Here is a 23,859-nt window from a genome sequence, read left to right on the forward strand (position 1 = left end):
ACCAATTCTAAAACTATACATTTCTATATAACATTGGGACACATGTTACACAGTCATGTAACAATGGATTCCATTGTATCGTTTAGGTAAACGCTACAGTGACCATCGGATCCGAAAAGCTTCACGAAAACAATCTCGATTCTTTATTACGGTAAAATTAATATCAATATTTTTCAGCTGCAATTCATTCCACCATCGAGCAGCGAAGTTTTTTGGCAATAAACTTCCGTTACCAAAAACTCGTGAAACCATCGCATTCGTTCCGAACGAGTATTCGGTAAATCGGTACATACATATATGTTTAGAGTGTAAACACGAACGTGCGGAAATATTCCGGCAGGTGTAACGACGAGGGCTCGCGTCGAGTGGACCGTCGACGTCGACGCGAAAAAAAAACGGTTTTTCACGACGCAAAGGGTTGAAAAGAGTGGTGCGAGCTTCCGTTGGTAGCGGCTATTTGTCTGAAGCGTAACCGAGGCTCGAGAACGGCCACCCTCGGAGCTCATATTTCACCGTGCTCGTGGAAATTCAATTTCCAATCCGGCACTTTGTAATCGAGGGGATAAGGCGCGCTAGCGCGCTGGAATAAACGATTTCTGAAGCCATCCAGCATCCGTGCACGAGAGCTGCTCTCACGTAGAATATCGCGGCCACCGATGCATAGAGGGATAGGATGAGGCGATGCGATTATACAATCGGAGATGGTCACAGTTTTATTCGAATAATAAATAACCGGAGAAATCGACGTATAGCAATTCATCCGTAACATTCATACGATCGAATATATAAATACGTAAAGCTTTTCATATTCGTTCTCCCTTTCCATTAAAATGATAATCGTGTAATGGTTTTTTTTTTTTTTTTTTTTTTTTTGTTGATTTTTAAAAGCAAAATATTGTTTACCTTGTTCACTTTTCAATCGATACTAAATTTGTATCGCAATTTAAGTCAAGAAATATCTTTGAATATATTTGAAGTATCTTTCGAGTATATTTGAATGTATGAGCTGTTATATTTGAGAATGGGATAAGTCCATTTTTTCATCTAGATATTTAAAGGTTTGCATTTGAATTAATTTTACTTGTATTAAAAAGGTGATGTAAATTATATCGTTATCTTTTTAATGATGTTATTTTTCAGGCACTAGCACTAGCTAAGTGGTATTTGCTAACGTGGACCAATGTACACTGGACTCGTACTAATCAATAATAATTGCAATAAGAAAGTTGTTTTAATTTTAATTATTAGGAATGGACTTATTCCGCTTAAAAAAAATATTTTTGCGATAACATTTCATAACCAAATTGAATATATGATTATGCATGATTATAAATATAAAGAGAAGGTATCTATATCTTACTAAAATTACCGTTAACTCGTTTTTTTTTTTTTTAAGTGGACTTACGCCATTTTCAAATTTAACAGCTCATACCTTACACTTTCACTGCTACCACTAAAAGTCATACCAAAGAGTCCACTCCAGAGCATGGGACATTTTTGTTAGCTTCCTCTTCTTTTCCTAGATTTTTGTTTTTAATTTTCACTTACAATGAAAACGTCACATCCGCCCCTCCCTTACTTTTCCATCCATCTTGTTTGACAGCATGTCGATTGGAGGTTATTCTTCATCGCTCCGTATTGCGTTCGCAATCGAATATTGCGGATATCTGTGTAAGTTTTCAAGAAGCACGTTGAATTTTGATGAAATACATCATTCTCGCGATCGGAGTGCACGTCAATAAATTCTCCAATATAATCGTCCATAAAATCTCTAGAATTTTTAATGCGTGATGCTATAGTCTTTACTAGAAGCTTACGTAGAATTCCGTAATGTTTTTTCGTATCGAATACCCTTCGACAGTATAATATCGCAAGAGTATTAAACATCAGAGTCAATTGGGAAGAATTCGAAACAAAGGCAATAGGACGACAAGCAAAGTGAAAGTCCTAGAGAAATATCTGTAGCATTTTATAAGAGAATGTCAGACCTCCATCTATTTTTGTTTTTGAATAAATAAAAAAGACGAAAAATCGTAAAATAATGTTTTTCTCAAAAAAGGCCTAACCGATTTGAATAAAATTTGGATACATTGTAGAGGTATATAACGGCTATACTCGGAAAAAATAACAGCTCAGAATTTTCATAATAATCATTAGAAACAGGCGATTTTTCCCAAAGTTACTTTATGGCTTTATGATAACGTTCTAGACCAATTTTGAAACTATTTTTTTTTCTATGACTTTTTCGATCAAGAATAACCTTTCGAATCCTTGAATTGATGAAAAAGTTTTTTTATATAAAAATTGATGTATTTCTGTGTTTATAGTGAATTACGTCTTTGTTATTGATCGAGGATATCATGACGTTAAAGAGCACTTAGAAAAAAGTGGTTATCGAGTACTAATGACAGGAATGAAAGGAAAGCGTAGTCGGTTAATAATTGCTGAATGTAAAGTTTCAAGATATGTCATTAAAATTCGTTGAACAGGAGAAGCAACACATGGATGCTACTACGTTTCTTTTAAAATTCGTAGTCTCGAAAATTGATTGTTTATTCTTATTAAATCGCATCCCCTTCAATGTACCCTACGAGACATTCGCCTTCTATTTTCTCTATCTGTACACATAGGGCCAATTACGACGACAATGGACCCCTTCTCAAGCTACTTATCACAGCAAACAAGCTCATGATGTTGATTTTTTTTCTAACTCTACAGACTCTGTTAAGTGGACTATTTGCATATTGATGAGAACTTTGTAACTTTCCTCCGAAGTGGAAAACGAACGAATGCTTCTCAGTGTACCTGCGTGTATTGTACCACGAAATATTAAATATAACACGTAAATTGAATTATTCACAATTTTATGTAGTCTCAAAATTGTAATACATGAATGATAAGCGGATGTTTATAACACAATACGATTTTAAAATTCATATTGCAATCTTGTATCGAACATATCACCTACACAACTTTATATATATATATTATATATAATTACACAGCAATCCACAGGTAAAATGTTACATTCCAAAAGTAAGTAAAGCGTTTCATTACAAATTAAGTATCAATATACAAGCTGAGCCACTTAAAACAGGCTAAATCCAAATGAAGTTCATCGCCCAGCGTTTTCTACATTAACACGTTTTATAAAATGCGTCCAAGTTCAAGGTCATCGTTTTGAATACTTGCTGTAGCAGTAAATACGCAAATAAGAAAATTAATGAAATATTTAAAGACTGCCTTGAAACAATTTATTTTCTATTACAGTCAGCATGTATCACAGCAAACAAGCTCATGATATTGACTTTTTTTCTAACTCTACAGACTCTGTTAAGTGGACTATTTGCATATTGATGAGAACTTTGTAACTTTCCTCCGAAGTGGAAAACGAACGAATGCTTCTCAGTGTACCTGCGTGTATTGTACCACGAAATACTAAATATAACACGTAAATTGAATTATTCACAATTTTATCTAGTCTCAAAATTGTAATACATGAATGATAAGCGGATGTTTATAACACAATACGATTTCAAAATTCATATTGCAATCTTGTAGCGAACAAACAATGGATTCAAACGTTGTTCATTCGTAATCCGTCGTTTTGTCACCAGATGAGAATTTTACCTATCCCTGTCTGGTCACTTTGGAGGATACTTGCTCACGGCGACGCGATCGAACGGAAATCCAATACGTTGGTACGAAGGTAATGCTTCGTTTGCAGCCGGTCTGGGATAATTGAAAGAACCGTGGGGCTGGAAAAGTTAACGAGCGTGCGACCGGTCGCATTGTTCCAAGGAGTTGAGCCTTTAGGGAAGAGCTTGAAATAATTGAGGCAGTTGGATTGGAATACCCGTGGCTGAATATGCGCATTATTCGCGGAACCGAAACGTCGCGTGTCAAAGTGTCAAACGTCCAACTTGCACCTATTTACTGAACGTCTTTAGAAAGGGGGGATACAGGGGGAAGCCACTTTAGATGCGTGTATATCATAGCTATATTTAACGATTTTTTTTGTTAAACAATTAACTTAAGATCTGAATACTGAGGTTTATTATTCATGCAGGGTGTCACAGAATTAGTGTAAGAACTCGAAATGGGGGGTAGCTGAGACGAGTCTGAACCACAATTTTCTTTGCAAAAATGTCGGATATTTCACCGACCAATCGCTGTAATTGGTCAGTGATTTTCGTTAATAATTCAAAAACGAAGCACCATCCGACATTTTTGCAAAAGAAATTGTAGTTTAGAATCGTCTCAGCTACCCTCCATTTCCGATTCTTACACTAATTCTGGGACACTCTGTATATCGAATAATAAAGGGATTTTTGCGGTACGGTTAGGTCTGGGATAAAAAACAAGGCATTTTCATTTTCTACATAATATACAGGGTGTCCCAAAAATGTTGGAAGTCTTTGGTAGAGACGGGTCGATGGGCGAAACAACTTTTTCCTTAGAGAAAATGTCTAATCCGAAAATGAAAAATCTAACCCATTGTTACAAAATAACGAAATTAGCCACCATCATGCGCCTTTTGTGACGAACCACTCACAGTTAAACATTTAATTGAAGAATTTCAGGGAATGCAGCACGATCGAGTAGAATTCAAACTTTCAAATAATATGCAGACGACTCTCAACAATAGAAACGAATTTCTCAAACTAGTAGATATATTAACGAAATATGAAATAATAAATAAATTGCAATTGAATTGTAGATATTAACGTGGTCACTAATAACCATGTAGTTGATGTGACCTTGAACAAAGTAATTAGAAAAAAAAATCAACCTCCGAATCCCTGTATATGTATATGTATAATACAGTATACTATAGCACATATACTGTGAAAGTACAAACGGAAGTTGAGAACATTTCTTTCTCTTCTTACTTCTATTCGATTTCGATTTAAACAAACCACTCTATATACATTTGAAACTATGTTATGAATTTAATAATTACGATTGCAGCATTTGAAGATCCTCAAAATTACCCTAATACAAAAAGTGACTACGTAGACAAATAGTTTGTCTGAAAGAAAACAAAATTTTACAATCCTTTGATATGTATACGCACAAGCGTGCCTATAAATATTTGATTTACGTCCATTCAATATCGAAGACACGAATACTGTCGTTCATAACCAACAACACTTACAATTTTATAGGAGCGTTTTATCGTCATTCGACGCGACTGTGCGGTTCACGTTATCGACGACAGCTGTACAAATTATCACACAGGAAGTGGTACCTACATGATCCATAAAACTCTCGTGAGACTTTACCTGGATAAGCTTCAACGATAACCACGAAATATAACGCAACTAGTATCCAGATTTTCCGTTTCGTCAGCTCTGGATAGAATCGGCAAACGGTTAATTGCCGATGCAGGTGGCAGCTGCGAGCCGATAATTGCCGGCTGGCGCGAATTCGCGCCGAGTTATTGGAAAAAGTAAACGCCGCGGAATTATCTCACCCTTGAACTCAACCGGCTACCCTCCCTCCAACTTCTCACGGACATTTCTCGCCCCTCGCCTTTCGTTTTTATCGGTTTCGTACCTTCCGCTTCGCGTCTCGATAACATTCTTGTCGCCCTTTTCACCTTCCTGACTGGCATTGAATATAACAGAGAGGAAGTGTCTATATTTGTCAAAATTTTGTTTTTTTAACCCGTCGCTGTTTTGAGATATCCCAAACTCGAACTGGAGAACACTTTTTACCTGATTATATGTAGTACCGCTGGGGAGGTTCTCCCTTGACCCTTTCGAGCGAGTAGCGTAATATTCCCGATTCTTACACTAATTTTGGGACGTTCTGTATATTGAATAATAAAGAAATAATTTTTATTCCGATTTTTTAAGTGAAATAGTGAAGTAGATCCTAACCGATTGATTACGCTTCTGCTGACTGCTTTTTTCCTAGGACCTCTTCTCTTTCACTGTCTGTCCTTTTGTATGTTCGACGTTCGACTCGAGCCAAATGTAAACACAGAATAGAAACCTCGACTGGATAACTGCAATGTTTGGATCCCGATTTTCTTGCACTTATCCAGTACTTTACTGTATCGTGCCTCCCAACCTAACACAAGGAGTCTTAATACTATCACGAATAGTAGGGTGCGATGATGATAGCCTACAGAAAGCGCTCACATGTTAAAAAACACCCTCTATAATCTCTTCTGAACGAATTTTAGAAACATTTTGTAACCTGTAGGCCTCGCCAAATTCATTCTTCTTTCGCATAGACAATATGTATCTCTGGTGATTTTAAATTGTGAATTAAATCACTCTTTAAAAATAGCAAACTGATGAACCGTTTTGTCTTATTATCAGACTATAATCCATTTAGAATTCATAAGTTAAGTGGTCTTTCCGTCCAAAATTTTAACCTCCTCTCTGTTAAGCTTTCAAAGTTGATCTCTTCATTTAAGTCTCAAAAGTAATTACCATTCAATTATAAAAACAATTTGCCGACCAAGTGAGGAGATATTGACATCGTTATATATTGTTTTGAAACATGAAATTACGTTTACGTTTACAGGCAGAATTCCCTTATGTTGGGAATCGACCCAAAAACGAATATTTGGTTGAAAGTTTCGACTGTATTAAAAAAGGAGAAAATTCAGCAGCTTCTAGATTAATACCAGGAAAGTTAAACAACACAGCTTTTTTTTTTCCGCGAGGATTTTGACAGCGCCGTTAAACGCGCGACGATTCGTTTCGTCGTCGCCCGATGTTATGTATTTTCGTTGTCGGTCGTGTTTGCCCGTCGAAATTCGGTGTTCGCGTTCGTATTGTGCCGCGGACTAATCGGATTCCCTCGTTTCATGACGTCACCCGCGGTTTCTGAATAATGTAACGTCCCCGATTTATGAACCGTTTGAGCGTGGGATTTAACGGCGCACGACAAACCTGTCCGGCTTGTTGTCGAACGAAATATTTATTCTGCGACCAATTGATTTTCCCTGACGTGAATATTACGATTAAACCTTTGGCAGTCCGAGTATTTTTTTATGTCACCGATAAAATGTTACACCTCAAAATTGCGGATAGGATAGACAAATATTCGTAGTGACAGAATTGTTGGAAATGGAGGTACAAGTAAATTTATCTGACCATAATAGCGATTGTATTGAGTTAATTGACATTTTATTTAACGTTTCACTCGCTGGTGTATAGACAGTCGTTTATGAGGATTGATATGAATTTGTAATTAGTTTTGAAGTAATAATACAAAATAATATGAAATTGAAAAAAGAGGGTAGGATTGCTGTATTGGGTTCATTCATAAATAACTTCCGTAACAGATAATCATGTTCTCAGGGAAACTCCTCCAGGTAGCAATTTTTAATGCCTGATAATTATATAATTAATTAAGATTTATTATGTAATATCATCTTCGGAAATAAGTTATAAGTTAATAAACGGTAGTTATTTATGAATCAAACCATTAATATACTTCCTAGGATTTGATATTTAGAATCTCTTCAAGGCATATTACAACTTTAAGTAAACATTAATTATTTCAACATTAACATTAATTATTTACTGGTATCTTTATTCAGATATGTATGTTATCGTCAAATTTAAACTTTGTTCATATTTGACATATTACAACTTCAAGTAAACATAAATTATATCAAAGGGAAGTACAATATCGATGAAAACAAAAACTTTACTGGTATTTTTATTCAAATATGTACGTCATCGTCAAATTTAAACTTTGTTCATATTTGACATTTGTTTCCGTCAACGTCAGTTTCTAAGAAATTGAACCTCGTGCATCAGTTAAAGATGAAAGATTGACTTTAAAATTGTGAAGTTTCACTTCTTTCAACCTTGATTCTGCGGCCACATATCCTTGATCGAGTCGATGTAATCCACATGATTAATTGCCTGGTATGTGATTTGCAGGGCCAGAGTGAAGTCTGGCGTGAAAATCTTGGATGGCTCGTCCAGCGATCCGGATTGGATCGTCGACAGCGATATCAACGCGAAGAACACTATCGCGACGTTCACCGCGAGGAGGAAGGAGAACGTCCCACGAGTACCAAGCGCGTAAGTACGTCACAATTTTGCGAGGAGACATCTATTGTCTCATCCTATGGCATTTCTTAACGGATTAACACTACAGTCCGACACACAATTTTACAGTCACTTCGTGAAATGAATATTATTTTGATGAAAACATACTTTTATTGAAAACAACTAAATATAACACGTGAGAATGGTAATTAGTAACATTTCCGATTAGTAACGTTAGTAACATGATATTAGCAACTTATGACTACAAATACATATGGATGATCGTAAAATTGCGTGTCGCACTATTTTTATTGAAAACAACTAAATATAACACGTGAGAATGGTAATTAGTAACATTTCCAATTAGTTACGTTAGCAGCATGACATTAGCAACTTATGACTCCAAATACATATGGATGACCGTAAATTGTGTGTCGCACTTTCGTTATAAGAATCGCTTATTTCGAAACTTGTATGAAAATTAATTGAAATCAGAGTTACTATATCTGCCATTGTTTATACGAAGTGAGGTATTTAAAAATGATCGCCTGAACGACTTGTCTAATTTTGGCAGTAGGAAAACATTTGATTAATCTTGCTTAGTTTCGAGAAGGTTTCGCGTTGGTTACATCGTCAAATCTGCCTCGATCTAAAACCTTTCGACATTTAAACATACGTTTACTTCATAATTTGACGATACTCTGCATCAAGAAATATCATATCGCCTTTTTCCGTTTCCGTGTAAGTATTTTGGACGACCGAATGTTACAAACTGCTCTTTGGTCGGTAACATGCGGCAGAGTAATGATAAATATAAATATAAAACGTAAATAACACGATTGAATGTTTGTTTACTATAGTTACAGCGATTGTAAGAGTCCCATACCAACAACCAGAGGAAAGTCATGAGAATTTTCGAACGGTTCCTGGAAATAAATTATTTTGCATCCTAGGTGACCTTTGGTGTGCTCAAATGATTTTTAACTATCTTGAATGATCTTTAACTATAGCAAATGGCAGTTTCAGTCAAAACATTAATTAATTTATGAGTATTTAGGTCATTGTATTCATCTTGAAACGTTCTATCAGGATATGTATCATAACTATATAATTTTATTTAAAAAAACATAGTCGATTCTCATATCTCCTCTGGGGTTTCACCGATAAGAAAGTTATTAGCACAAGGTTACGTGCCCCTCGAAATCAAACAACTCTTGTTCGACACTTTTCCTTCTATTGTTTAAAATAAGCGAATTATTCAGGTGGCCTGTTTTAAGTGCCTCACCCAGTATTATCTAACCTCGCATATGTTGGACAAGATTGAGTGTTGTATGTTGTACTTTTAGTGTCAGAAATCTTATTTGAAAACTAAGCAAATAAGGAAGAACGCAATATCTGAAATATTAAAATGCTCACGATATATAGTAACAAACTCATTCAAAACTACTCAATTATGGAAAACAGTTGCTGCTGCTTGTAAAAGCATACCAGTTGAAAGCTGCTAAAATTTCATCTATATTAGAATGATGCCAAGCTGTACTTAAAAATAAAGGTCGTTCCACAGAATCTTAATATCGTTTATTATTGCATATGCAATAAGAAACGTTTACGTCGAAACGAAAATCGTGTAAACTTTTTCATCGTTTCCTCGACACACCAATTATTTTGTCCAAAGCTAGTAGCATTTTTGTTAGGTTAACAGCTCTTGTTATTATTTTTATTGTTAGGTAAGAAATCCTTAGACAATATTCACATCTCCAACCAGATTCACATCACCAATTCAATGGCTTAATATTATATTATATATTGTATTTTACTTGCCTATTAACAAGGTCAGGATTCAAGTCAAGGTTAGGACTCGAGCGGATTCAAAAAAGGTGAATTTAAATTACGAGAAAGCTTTTACTATTAGAATAGCACTGCTGGATTTAATTAATCGTAATTTTGGCAATACGGGTCAAGATACAAAATTCGGTTGTTACAATTATGTACAAGGTTCACATGTATTACTTTGATCGCCACTGTACGCATACAAATAACCAAAGAAATAACCAAAGGGAGGGTTATCTCTGGCCATATTACCTGTTATGCACGTTTCTATTATCCACGAGGGAAAGAGATACAAGGTTTGAATAAGAAATAAAAAAACCGTTGAAGAAAGGAATTCGGCGTTCGTTCACTTTATTGCGTTAATTTTTCAACACAGAATAAGCTACGATTTCGTGCTTAGAAGCAACGCAACGCGTCAAATAAACATGTATGAAAAATCGTAAGGCTCGAACATGATGAAATGCACGCTACCTTGCGATAGCACATACTAAACGCAACGTACATACGTAGTCATGTGTATTACAAATCTGCGACGAAAGTTTTTTTATTCGAACCTGGCTGCCACATAATTCGCTCATTCCCGTTTAAATTCTTCCACCGTTACGTTTACCTCATACTCTTAATTAGACGCGATAATTGGTTTCTTGTTCTCCTCGCTGGACGATCTACTACTGTCCGGATCCTTGCCTTGCTCGCCATCGGCGAACCGCGCCGGCCGCGGCTTAGCTTTATTCTTCTCTTCGGACGAGGAATCGCTTTTCGAATCATCAGAAGCCCCGTCGACATCCCGTTTCCCGCGTTTTACGTCCCTCCTGTTCTTTATATTGCACTTTTTCCCATCGTCGTCGTCGTCGTCGTCATCGTCGTCGCTATCGTCTCTATTTTTCTGGCACTTTCCCTTCTTCTTTTTCTTCTTTTTGTCATCATCGTCGCTGTCGTTACATTTTTTGTTATTCTTGTCGTCACTATCATCATCATCATCGTCGTCGTCGTCGTCGTCGTCGCTATCATCGGCGTTATTATTGCAGTCCTTTCCCTTGGACTTTCTTTTACGATTATTGTCGTCCTCTTCACTGGAAGAACTACTGCTACTGCTGCTACTGCTGCTGCTGCTGCTGCTGCTGCTACTGTCGTCGTCCTTCTTCTTCTTGGCGGATCGTTCTTGTCTCTGAAGAACTTCTTCTTCGACCAGCCTCTCGAGGTTCAGCTCACGGTCAACGTCTCTTTTAGCTTTTCCTTTTGCTTTTTCCTCGCTACTAGCAGATTCTTCGCTCGAGATGTCGGTGGCTGGTTGAGCGACAACGACACCGTCTTTTGCTTTTGCTTCCGGCGCGGTCTCCTGTTCAACGTTTTCGACTCTTTCGACGTTATCATCGTTCGCTTGCGCCACTGGGTGTGCTTCGGTTAATATTGTCGAAGCCACCGCAACTACGGACAGAGCGATTATTAACGCGTTGAAACGCATGTCTACCGCGCGAAAAAGTAAACTTTGTCGTCTCGAATACGCCGATTTCGAACTCGTCGACGCGTCTCCGCGCGGTCTTATATATAGCTGTGCCACCGTGCTACCGATAAGCTCGCGATTGAAAGATGTGACGCATTCGGTGAGCAGTGGTACTCACGGGGAATACGGATGTTGATAAATTGGCGCCGTCGAAGATTAGTTTATTATTAGTTTACGCGCAGAACGCGCGACGAAAATTGCGATGCCACCGCGGGATGATTCTTCTTGGAAATGTAATTCAATGTCGCGGAGTGGATTTTCCTTGCGAGTGGATTGAACGCCTGAGAGACTCTCGTAAGCCCCTAACCTCATTCGTTTTCGTAAACGTTAAACTTCGGGGATGAAAGTATAAGAATTAAAGTACTTGGTAAGCTTGTATGCGTTATACACGCGTACTGGATTCTAGTAAATAGAAAAGCATTTCGAGTCGATTTCAACCCCTTTGACCTACAGGTTATCTCCCGATTGCACGGGCCACAGTAAACAGGTAGGAAGTCCGAACGAAGTATAATGAATGAAACTCGTATTTATTGTTTATGACCCAAATTTCTTACCACGAGTCTCACTCGTCTTTGTAGGTCAAAGAGTTAAGTATAGTATTGTCTCGAAATAAGCAACTCGGTGGGGACCGGAGAGCTGCTTATTTCGAGGGAGGTATGCTATTATTTGGTTTGATTGTGTTATCGAGCGAGGGGTAGAAGTAACATATATAAAAAAAAAATACGTATCGAATTGAGTTACCTCCTCCTTTTCGAAGTCGGTTAAAAAGCAGGGGGTTCCGTGTAACGGCAAACTACATAAAACTAACGGTATTGTTTCGGAAAATACACACGCCAGAGAAAGAGAAAACATTAAACATTTTCTGTGCTCTTTCCGCTAATCTGTTTGGCTTCTCGCTTTCACGGACCTCTCGCTTCTTTTCGGATCTCTCACTCCACGGGCGACTTCAAACAAAAATTATTTCGAGACATTGCTGTGCTTGTTTAGTGACCACGCGTTGCGACTTTTCCGGTCGAATTCGCATTCTGCGAACTTGTTTGCGTAATGAGTTCCATTTAATTTCATTAGCTGCCTCCGCAGCTATGCTTTTATTCTCGTTTTACCGCCTTCGGTGCGTTCTACAACCGAATTGAATATCGTAGCTTCATTATGAATAAATTGTAGTCACATTTTTGTTTGGCTGTTATCAAACGAAATTTTCAATAGACCGGGATATTTTTCTTGTTATTTAAACAGGGATTTCGATAGAGAATATAGTTTTAAACAGATTTTAATTAAGGGTGTTAACTAATAAATTTTATTCTGTACTTGATTTTATTATGTCCAATTAATTCGCAGTACACTACCCGATGAATTTACTGAACTAACGATGTAATGTACGATATGGTTCTCCGGTTTCCGGGTGGTTGTTCGAGGGCGTGAAAGAAAAGAGGTTCCGAAAGCTTTGAGAAGACTGCTCCAGAGACGTAAGAGGCTCCGGGGATATGCAGACGACGTCGTAAACGAACGTTGGAAAAGCGAGCTGTGGTCGTGTGGGCAAGAATTGGAAAGAGATTTTATCGGGTCGCCAACGCGGAAACGTTCGTTTCAAAAGTCTGCGTGCGAAAAAAGAAAAAGTACCTAGAAGAGTAGGGTAACGTATACAGTTGTCGATTCTCATACATCGACCAACATTTCTATACCATTCTGTACTATTCTTAAAACAGCAATTACTAGATCGCAAATGTTACCAGCCGAAATTAGGGCTCAGAGTTTTATGCGAATTTCTGTACTATTCAGATACCTGAATAAGAAATCTGGACATCATAATAATATTCGGATATCCGGATACAACAAATTAAATAAAATGAGAAATATACTATTTTTTACGAAGACTTGTGACTCTGTACTCCAATCGACCCTTAAATGGCCTAAGTTTCAAATTTGAAATCGAACTTTTTGGACTTTTAAATCGAATGGTACACTTGCAACTGGTTTGTCTTTAATATTTGGCTGTATGTTTGTTACCATTGAATAATGTTCTTTTGAACAAAAGTTTAAAAACTAAACGTCAGCTGTTTAAATTGTTGAAATGATAAATACGTTGATATTCTTTTAAATGTAATTTGGAAAATCAGGCATCTGAGGGTTAAGGATTTATGGGACCAAATGTACATTTTATACCGTTTAGAAAATACAACATATATACTTTCCTTTAAGTTTCAATTCTTTTTCTGTTTTTTGTGAAAATATAAATTTGCCTAAACATTGGCAGTCAAAAATTATTTATTCAGAAATACGCCTCTTTTATTTAATAAAATATGATATATAGGTATCTCGATCGCTTAAGTAAATTTGTCTCCACCACAATTCAATTGAATTATATTTCATATGTTATAAAGTCAATTTGTAGGCACAAATAAATCGGAAATATCACGTACTTTCCTATCTAATGGAATTAAAATAGTTTTGCATGTACTAAATTAGTAAGAATTGTCTCAACTCGTATAATCATTATGTAGTATCAAGTCAATTACTATTACAGAAGTATGACAATTCTTATATTGCAAACCGGTTCCATCGCTGTCGTTTCTTAGAAATAATTAATGTTTGTCTTGAATTTTTTGCATATGCAAGAAACGATACGAGCCTTTTATCATCTCTTAAGTTCTTTTAACGTGGTAGTAACAGTTTTTTTACTTTTTGATTTTAGCGATAAACACTTCTATTCCATGAAATTTCCAATACTCATGCTTGAGCAGCCAATCACTGTATAGTATACAGTGTACACGTTACTCTATTACTGTGTGGAGGAAGTTGTTATCTCTGGTAACCCTGCGATGCTCTGGTTTGATTTCTTCTTTGTTTCTTTCGCTCCCTCTCTCTCTCTCTCTCTCCCTCCTTCCTCGAATCGTGCGAAATCAGCGCAATTTATTGCTGCGGTTTTGTGGATCATAGATCGGGAAAATACGCATCATCGAGACCTATGTCCCCGATAAAATCGTGTTTTAGAGCAGCGTTTCCCAAACTGTACGTTTCGTGCAAACCTTTCGAACGAATCCTTTAGACGACGTAAACAAGTGTTTGTAATTAATAATAGAAAAAAAAAAAGTAAATTAAGCCTTAATTAAAATTAAATTAAGCCTTGTAACGTGTTGCGTGTCTACCACATTCCAATATTTTTTAATGCTGTATTCGAGTGTATTCGAGTGGTGTATTCGAGTGTATTTGTATACTATCAAATTTGAAAATTAACGATAAAAGGAGCAAAAGAACAATAATGACAATAATGAGATGAATTTTTTATATTCTTTTTCCGTGATTTTGTGTCAGATAAAATTGCAATTTCGACGTAATTCATCACTGTAGAGTTAGTATTCATTTAGTGCATAATATTTATATACTATTTACACTTGTACTGCATAGTTTTGTTAAAGGAAACTTACACTTTTATATATATATTTAACTCCTATTATACTTCTCATTATTATCTAATTCGTTACATTTTTTTAAATGTAGTTTAAAAACAGTTTACCTTTGAGATACAAATATATAGTCGAAATCAATTTTAACGAGTACTAACAACTCGACCAGAGTTGATCGATATAACCAGTACGAGTTATATCATTGATGGATTTTTGTATTTATATTTGAAAGCAGGAGTGATTGCCTCTAAATGGTATTCAAGTTCATTGATCAGTATTTTTGGAAAAGGTTCGTTCGCTATTAATCAACATTTTGTGTCTCATAAAGTAATGATTAATAGCACTACCGTCACGAAAACGCATTTTATGAGCGAAGAGTGCATTTTATTATCTCATATCGTAAACATAATTCAAGTTTGTCAGGGACATTCTTCATAACTCCGAAAAGTACCTTCTATTGTTTTTAATTTACGATCACTTGACGAAAGATTACACCGAACCTTGAATACCCGAACTAATTTAAGAATATTCCGATAAGCAATTTTTCCTGACAATTTAATTATCGAATTTTCATAGACAATGAGAAAGAGAGATAATATATTAAAGAATATTCCACTGTCAAAATAGAAAACTCCAAATGAAATTTTAAATGCACCAATTTTCATTACTCTCCGTTCTCATTTTCCAATCTCACCTACCAACCAACACATTCTTCTTAATGTCATTGCTTCGGTGAAATTACTTTCTGCTCAGGTCGGATGCTGTTTCAACGAAGTTATTCCTGACACAGTAAATGCTTGGTAGAGCGCGTAAAACGTTGTTAAAATTATTTTCTCCTTCATTGTTCTTGAAACTTTTAACAACTTTTTCGATATCGCTCCTTACACAATTAGTCCCATTATTTTCCATCCACTTCTTTATATCATTCTCGTTAGAATCGCTACTCTGTGATATTTTCGTTCGTCTTTAAAAATATACGAGAATATGCAAGAAAATGTGTATAGAATGTCAAGCATTCGATTAACAGAGGTAATAAGTAATGAATAAAAAAACCCAAACCATTAAGCGGGTTTAACAAATTTTACATGCTGACCGCTTTCCCATATTATTCATTTGTTTTACAATGTTTTAGTTTCGAGATATACTGACATATTTACAAAAATTTATAAAGTGTGTTCAGTTTTGCTCATCTTTTTACGTGCGAGCCTCGCACTGCGAGGTAAGATGCAATTAAGAATACCGTTACGCAACATAACCTGACCTCGTTATATATACCGACGAGAAAAATCGATCTAGCTGATAGAAACGCAGGAACCCGTTCGAACAAAAGCTTATTAGAATAAAAATATATTCCGATCCACAAGTACCGGTAGCTGAAACTCCAGGCAAATAATGTCGACTCGAGAATTACCCGCCTGCTACTAATTGTATTCCAGTTTCCTTTCGATTCTATTTCCCTTCGATCTCGATCCATTCCCGAACACGTCGCTCTCGCAGCTCTCGGTATTGCCTTCAGCTGGTTTAATTCGGATTCCTTTCCTCGGGAACGGCGAAAAATTCCCTGTTTAATTTCGTTCACGATTCTTCGCTTCCCTCGATTCTCGGCGATTTTATCTCGAACAGAATATCATCGAACTGCGCGAAAACGGAAACGAAAAGACCTTCTGCCACTCGAACGAGGCTCTAGAACGAAAAAACAAAACGGACTACGTTCTGTTCTTGCGAGTAGGTCAGAATGACTCCGAAGTGTTTCCATTAATGCCCTCTTTTGTCCTCCTCGCATTCGCGAATTTCCATAGCGATGCGATGCCAGGGTTCTCGCTCTGAATTTCACGATTTCATGACCCTTGAGCTCTGGAGGATCTCCGTTCGGACGTTTTGTTCTTCCATTTCGTCGAAATTGTCCACTGGCACAGTTGAACTGATTCTCGAAATTGAGGGGCGTGCTGCGATGTGGAGGTAGCTCCATTTTTTTTCAAATTTTCCTCTTTATCGCACCACAAAAAAATGGAATGTTTTAAATCCATGATTATGTTCTAGCCTCAAAACCATAAAAAAAATGGAGCTACCTTGTAAGTGCATCACATTCCTCATTATTCGTTAATATTAAGTACCTGTTTTTTAGAGGGATACGCGTCCCAGATCATTCGCGTTCCAGAGATCACTAGAAGTCGATCTTATAATTTTACTTTAAGTAATAAAATACGAATGGTGGTCCACGCAACGTGTGCACCATTATAACTTCCAAAGTATGCGTTGCACAAAAAAATGTTATATACAAAAGTTACATGGTTTAAAAGGGTACACTATGCAGTGGGTTCATTTTTTACAGGTCCAGGCGTTTCGGAGATTTGAAGGATAACTTGGTTTTTTAAATAGAATACTATATCTTTTATACAAAACTATAATGGAGTATCGAATTCTGAATAAAAAAGTAGTGACCTTTATTAGTCCTAAACTTAATAGCTAACGAGTAATTTCAATTTATTACTTGAAAATTTTCTTAACGTAATATCAAGTTGGAGGTTCAACCTTATCACAGATTTCCGCAGAACAGCGATGTTTGCAGCTATGGAGCTCTTGATGAAGTGCTAGGTAATAGGAATAATGTTTTTCAAAATCAATTTTTAACCAAAATTTTCGTGCGTCAACTAGAGAGCGTTTTTACGGCGAAATAGATTGTTTTTTACAGGTACAGTATTGTCTCGAAATAAGCAATTGTTTTTCGCCTCGAAATAAGCGTCTTGCTATCCCCACTTTTTTGTGTACATTTTTGTATTCCACTATTGTTCCCCTGACTTATGAAAAAATTTCCTGACTTTTTCCTGATTTTCCTGATTTCTCTAACCAGTGGCCACCGTGTAATATTACGCGAAGAAAATGTTCAAGTAATAAAGTGAAAGTACTAGTTACGAATTAGGTTTAGGGCTAAAAATGACCAATACTTTTTTATTCAGAATTCGACACTTTACCATGTCTTTGTATAAAAAATATAGTATTCTATTTAACGAAACAAAGTTGTCCTTTAAATCTCAAAAACTACTCCACCTGTGAACAAAATTAATGCACTACATAGTGTACACTTTTAAACCATGTAACTTTTGTATGTAACATTTCTATGTAACATTTTTCCGTTCAACGCATATTTTGGAAGTTATAAAGGAGCACACGTTGGGTGGACCACCCTGTATACTAAAGTCCAGAAGATATTCGCCTTACCGTCAGCTGTTTAATTAAGGTCGTAGCTCGCAAGATAATCGCACATCCAAGTTTTCATCTTACAAAGTTATCTCGAAAACCGTTCACTGTATAATCTCAAAACCATAATCATTGACTTCGGGATTTCAAGCGCTATAATTATGCATACGCTCGTTAGAAAGTCGAAATTTCGCCTAGGAAATTCTCTTTGTAGACGAAACCTAAGAGTACGGCCTTCTGTACTCGCGTTACGTAACGCTAACCATTTGTAAACTGGAAACTCACCCTCGTCGCGAGTTAGTCGTTCTCGCCAATCGTAGAATTCCTCGTTAACTTCTCGAACTTCGACAAACACTCGACGCAACGACATTTCGCCGTCGCGACGCTGCTTTCGCTCTGCCTGACCGCGACTATTTAAGCGGATAAACCCGAACGTTTCCTCCTGCGCTTGATTTTTCCTGTTGGATCCAATTACACGGCCCCTGCGTCTCTCGACGTGCAATTTACCGTCCGAACCGTCGGCTACGTCAGACGCCGTCCGCGTACCGTAGGGGTCGTCAACGTTGCTGAGCTGGATCCTTGATTGACGGGGATAAACTTCGTACGAGACGGCGTGTGGTTGAAATCGCCAAAACCCTGGACAGAAATAGAAAAAGTTTTCGGATTTTCATGAAATTTGGTATTCATGACGTGGAATGACGACTACGAACTCTGATATTTTAACTATTTATTTTAATTACTGATTATACGCGTTTAGTCGTTCCTTTTTACGCAAGGATTATGATCAGACTGCGGATCTTTATGCGAAATAAAATCTTCGCGAACTTGCCTACAAAAATTGAACCTAAATAAGAATTTATTTTATTTTGCAAATATTATAACATTAACTTTTCTTTCAATCTTTTTTATATTCTTCCATATTGTATTTCCATATTGTACTCCATTTGTAGGTTTTTGCACATTCAAATTTCTTATAAATACATAAAGATCCGCAGTCTAATTATGAATAACGAAAATAATCATTTCAAAATAAACGATTCTATCGGTTTCGCTGTGAGCTCATTTTTTAACACATATTGACTGAAAATTAATAAAAACAATTACATACACATGTTCGACTAACCTCCAGAAGTAGTATCCGTGAAAAAAGATGTTGAAATGACAGTTGTTGATCAAATGTAGAGTCGATTGGTGCTGATGGGTAGCGTGAATTTGTTAATGTATTTTTCTGTCACAATTTAATGTCACAGAATCGCATTGATATTGAATCACGCTCGAATGGTTGTGTGAACTCATTTATTCGATACTATGGGCTGTATAAGACGGTTTGGGACTGCATATGTTACGCAAAACTGGATCATCTAAAATTAAAAATTCCAACCAATTTCTTTAAAGCAATGTTAAAACTAATACTTAATCGCAGCTTTTGAGAAAATATCGCTATTTAGAAAAATGACGTATAACCAAATGTTAAAAGTTGTTTTTTGCAGAAAAAAATGCGCTTACTTTTATACAGGGTGTTCTACCTAACTCTTGCGTCTTAAATAGCTCGCGCGTTTTTGGTGATAGAAAAATGTTCTCTAACGAAACATTGTTTGATCTGGAAGGGGGCATATTATATACAAAAAAATGATCTCAAAATCATATTTTCCGAGGTTGGACGGTCACTCGTGTTTTCTTGAATGTGATGGAGTATTTTCATTTGCAACAAAATTTTAAAGAATGTTTTTCATGGTTTAATACGTACGTAAATATTTTATTCACAGATTTTTTATCAGTAGAAATCTATACCGAGCTGATGAAAAACAACCCTCGATGTTTGGAACGGAAAACCTATTTTTTCCAATATATCGGAATCTGCTACGCATATGGAAAAGTTTAATTCCGAAAATTCTGTACTTTTGAACATGGAATTTAGCTACGTGCGCAGCTGTCAGTAAAATCTATTTGTTTAAAAGGTTGAACGTCACGTCATGCATACATGTATGATACTAATGTTCCAGTTACTACACCGTCATATTTTAAAGCATAACATCCAAATACGAATAACATTTTACTCGAATCCAGTGAGTGTTTGAAAGCATGCCGCCTGTAGAAGCTTTCGGTGAAATTGGTCGAAACGAAAGTATTGATTTCAAAGGGTAAATCATGAATAAATCTAAATTGATCCCGAGAGTAGTTTTATAAAATTTGCCTGACAAGCAACGTTTTACGAATTGTGGTATAATGCATGCAATAACATATTACGAATTTATATATATGTATTTTTTTAAATTGCTTTTAACCTTTTAATATCCCAACTTTGTTTTCCACTAACCGACACGATTTTTGTAACAGTTTTACAGAAATTATAAAATTACGGTGTAAAATATGTTGAAAAAAATTATTACAAGGTTATAATACAATTTGATTTTATTGCACAAGATGAATTGTAACAAAGTGAATAGATGTTTGTCCTGATTTACAAATTTTGAGATTTCAAATTGAAAACATATTTTTATTAAAATAAAACACAGCCTATGTTACTCAGAGATAGTGTAGCTTTCTATTATTCTAAGAACAAACAGACAACAGACAAAAATGTTGCAAAAGCGTGTTTAGGTTTTAGCAAGGTGCAAAAGTCATCTAAAAGTTTAAAAAAAAGCATTATTTCGAAATCACATACAGACACTTCAGTTTTATTTATATAGATAGATAGATAGATATACGTTCCAATAAGTTCCAGCGCTAAACGAACGTCAAACGAGGTCATCTTAACCACTTGCACTGGCAAAAAATTCACCAACGCGTGTACCAGGACCATCCAGTGTAATTCGCGGGGAGGCGTCATGTAGTGTTCGATTCTTCAGAGAAATCGGAAAAAGATTTATAGTTTCTAAACTAATTTATTTGGAATAGTTTTTTGAAGGAAATATAGAACATCGATTGATTATAAAGTTATACAAATGTAATCCACGTCGTTTTTATTTTCTGTGACAATTGCATAACGACTTACGTACCACCTACTTGGCGATTCTGTGACAACAGCATCACGACGTGCGTGGCACGTCTTTCCAGTGCAAGTAGTTAAAACGTAAATAATGGAGACAAGTGTTCTTTCTTTGTTTTATTTTGTAACATTCATTGTTAAATAGTTTCTTATTACATCAATTGTGAACGTATTTATTGCTAATATTCACTTTTATTCATGAAACTATCATGAAAATCAAGAAATCTTCGAGTAAAGATGTCGTGTTTGTGACCGAGGAAGGTTTTTCCTTCTTTGATACTTTTTGTTTATTCGCGACGGAGTCATCGAAAGTCGTTGGTCTAGGCCTGTTCAGCAAGCAGTTGTCGATAGCAAGACACCGCATCAATGACACTTCGTCTTGCCTTTGTACTTCTATCAATATTTAAATCATTTTCTACAAACTGAAGAAAAAACCTACCAAATACTCACTGTATTTGATTTAGATAAGATTTTTGCTCGTCCCTGGGTGTGACCGCTCCCCAAACATTGCTGCGCAATTTACAGGAAGTGGTAAGGGTTTTGCCGCTAAGAACGCTTTTGTTTGGTTTCCAGATCGGCGGAGGAAATTCTGACGATGCTTTTGGAAGCCAGCGAGGAGGGGGTGGAGGGAAATTGGGACGGTGGTCGGATCGTATGGAGCGTACGTTACGCTTACGAGGACGAGGAGGACAACGGCTCCCAGCTGAATGGAATGGATCAGCTGCAGCAAAGATTGCAGCAGAGGCATGTGCAGCACCATACCCATCATCACGCTGAGAGACGGAAGCTGCAGGCGCGTCTTGAGATACAGAAAGACGATATCCAAGCTGTTCTGCCAATTTCCAAGGTAAGGTCTCCGCGCGAATCATTTCCATTCGATGAACCGGGTTGCTCTGTCAATCATAGTCGGCTTTACACGTAACTCCCATTTTGTGGAGCCTAATCGGCGCTATTAGGGCTTTTGAGCACGATTTATCATTTTCTAATTCTAATATAGGGTAAAAGATACAACGTGTGCACCTTAGATCTCTCAATATCAAAAATATCACTTCTTCCTGCTCAAAGATCCCCTGAGACATTTGATGTTCTTTTTTTTTTGTATTCGATAGGTCTAACTTTTTTCCTTATAGGCAAGAACAAGTAATAGGTATATGTGTACAATTTTCAAAAAGTAATAGTAGCGAGAGCTTCTGCTTGTGTCGATAATTGAGAGGTGTGCATCAATAAGGAGGCAGTTCCATTTTTTCAAACTTTTAGGAAATTAAAAAAAACATTTAAAATTCAGGTTTTCGAAATTTTCTTTCTTTTTCTTTTTCATAGCATAGGTATTATGAAATTACGTCGTTACGGATTCCATCCTTCCTTCTCAGAGTGGAGGGTGGAGGATTAATGTTTGGAGCTACCTCCTTATTGCGTCCTGTTTTAAAAAAACACCTGAAATTTAACTATCCTAGATACAATTAGAGGTCAAAATGTTAGTTAAGTAGAACCGTATCCTTTTTACTCGTGCAAGTTAAAAAAACCCCTAAATTTTATTTAAAACCCTCCGAAATATTTCAATCGTTTATTTATTACAGTTTCTCACAAATAAAGATATTTGATTTAAAATTTAGTTAAAAATGAATAAGTGTCGTTACGTGTAAAAATGTAATAAATAGAAAAAGATAAATTAACAAGAAAATTACAACTCGGGGATTTAAACCCTGGCGATCATCCGCGCAACAATCTAGTCTTGAAAATTTGCTATTCACATAGAATTGTACATATTTTCGTGTGTGTTGTTTTTCTTTTCTTTTTTTTTTTAAATAGAGGCTTTATATCGCATCGACTGCTCGGTCATTAGCGACGAGGATATTTTATATTTTGTGGAACAGGTTGGTGTCTCTCAAATATTTGATGGTGTTTTGTACGTGGTCTTGAAAAGTTAGGGCCGAGTCTGGTTTTAATTGATATTTTCGTCTCTCGGCATCGTATCTTCGCCATTCGAATAGTTATTAATTAGTTAATTAATTATTCATTCATGAGTAATAAATGAATTATATACCTCGTAACTAGATGGTCAATTAACTCAAAGTTTCAACGGGGAACAACTACCTTAACGACCAGAAATATGTGCGAGTCTGTGTGTACTTAGGAGCGCCGCCATTAAAAAACCCCTAAATTATTCTAAAAAATTATTCTAGAAAATTTGTTCCCCAAAAGTCCCCCTAAAAAATTGTACCCCTCGAAAACTTCCCGCCCATACATTTTCCCCCTAAATCTACGGACAAAGGCCCAAGTTGGCAACCGTGACTGTTCCCCCTGTGCCGTCCCGCTAATGTTCTTTCCGGCTCGCTATGGTGTACCATGCCACGGCCACCGCATCAAACGTGTCGCGAACCGAGTCACGAAATCGATTTCTCTGCGGCCCGCAACGAAAACATTTGAAACAATGTTTGCGATTCGATACATGTGCCCCCGACACGAGATTCGAAAACGACGCGACGGCGATAAAGGAGGTCCGATGTAATTTCGAATCGTTGTTCGAGGACCGGTCCCGAACTCGGTGTGGATACTACGTGCGCAACGATTTTCATTCCCGACAACTGTGCCCCCGAACGTGCAACGTGAATTCCACGGGCAGCATCGCGGGCTGCCCGGAAATAGAAGAATTCAGCTGCTGGAATAGAAGGACGAGTACACGTGAACCAATATCGCCATTCGACGAACCGGCACGATTTTCAGCCTCGGCCTCAGCCAACCGCACAGCCTCACGGTCTCCTGACCTGCCGTGCGCACCCACGCCCTCCACCAAGCTCTCTTGAAAAAGAATCCGCTAAGTTGCACGATAACCGCCGGCAGAAGTGCCGATCGATACCGCCGAAACGAGTACGCGGCGTGTGCCACAAACGGGCGGAATTTTATTCGAAC

At 36.9% G+C, this 23,859-nt stretch overlaps 1 protein-coding gene across 2 annotated transcripts in view; it reads left to right on the plus strand.

The window, feature by feature from the left end:
* The window catches only part of LOC128885436 (transmembrane protein 132E), a 186,168-nt gene that overhangs the window by 135,415 nt on the left and 26,894 nt on the right, over window positions 1-23,859 (plus strand). For both annotated transcript variants that reach the window (XM_054139485.1, XM_054139486.1), the window contains exons 3-4: window positions 7,914-8,057; window positions 21,523-21,796. In XM_054139485.1, the coding sequence (XP_053995460.1) occupies window positions 7,914-8,057; window positions 21,523-21,796 (418 nt within the window). The remainder of the gene's footprint in view (window positions 1-7,913; window positions 8,058-21,522; window positions 21,797-23,859) is intronic.

Source organism: Hylaeus anthracinus, unplaced genomic scaffold (genome assembly GCF_026225885.1).
Source record: "Hylaeus anthracinus isolate JK02 unplaced genomic scaffold, UHH_iyHylAnth1.0_haploid 11981, whole genome shotgun sequence".
NCBI classification, from domain to species: Eukaryota; Metazoa; Arthropoda; class Insecta; order Hymenoptera; family Colletidae; genus Hylaeus; species Hylaeus anthracinus.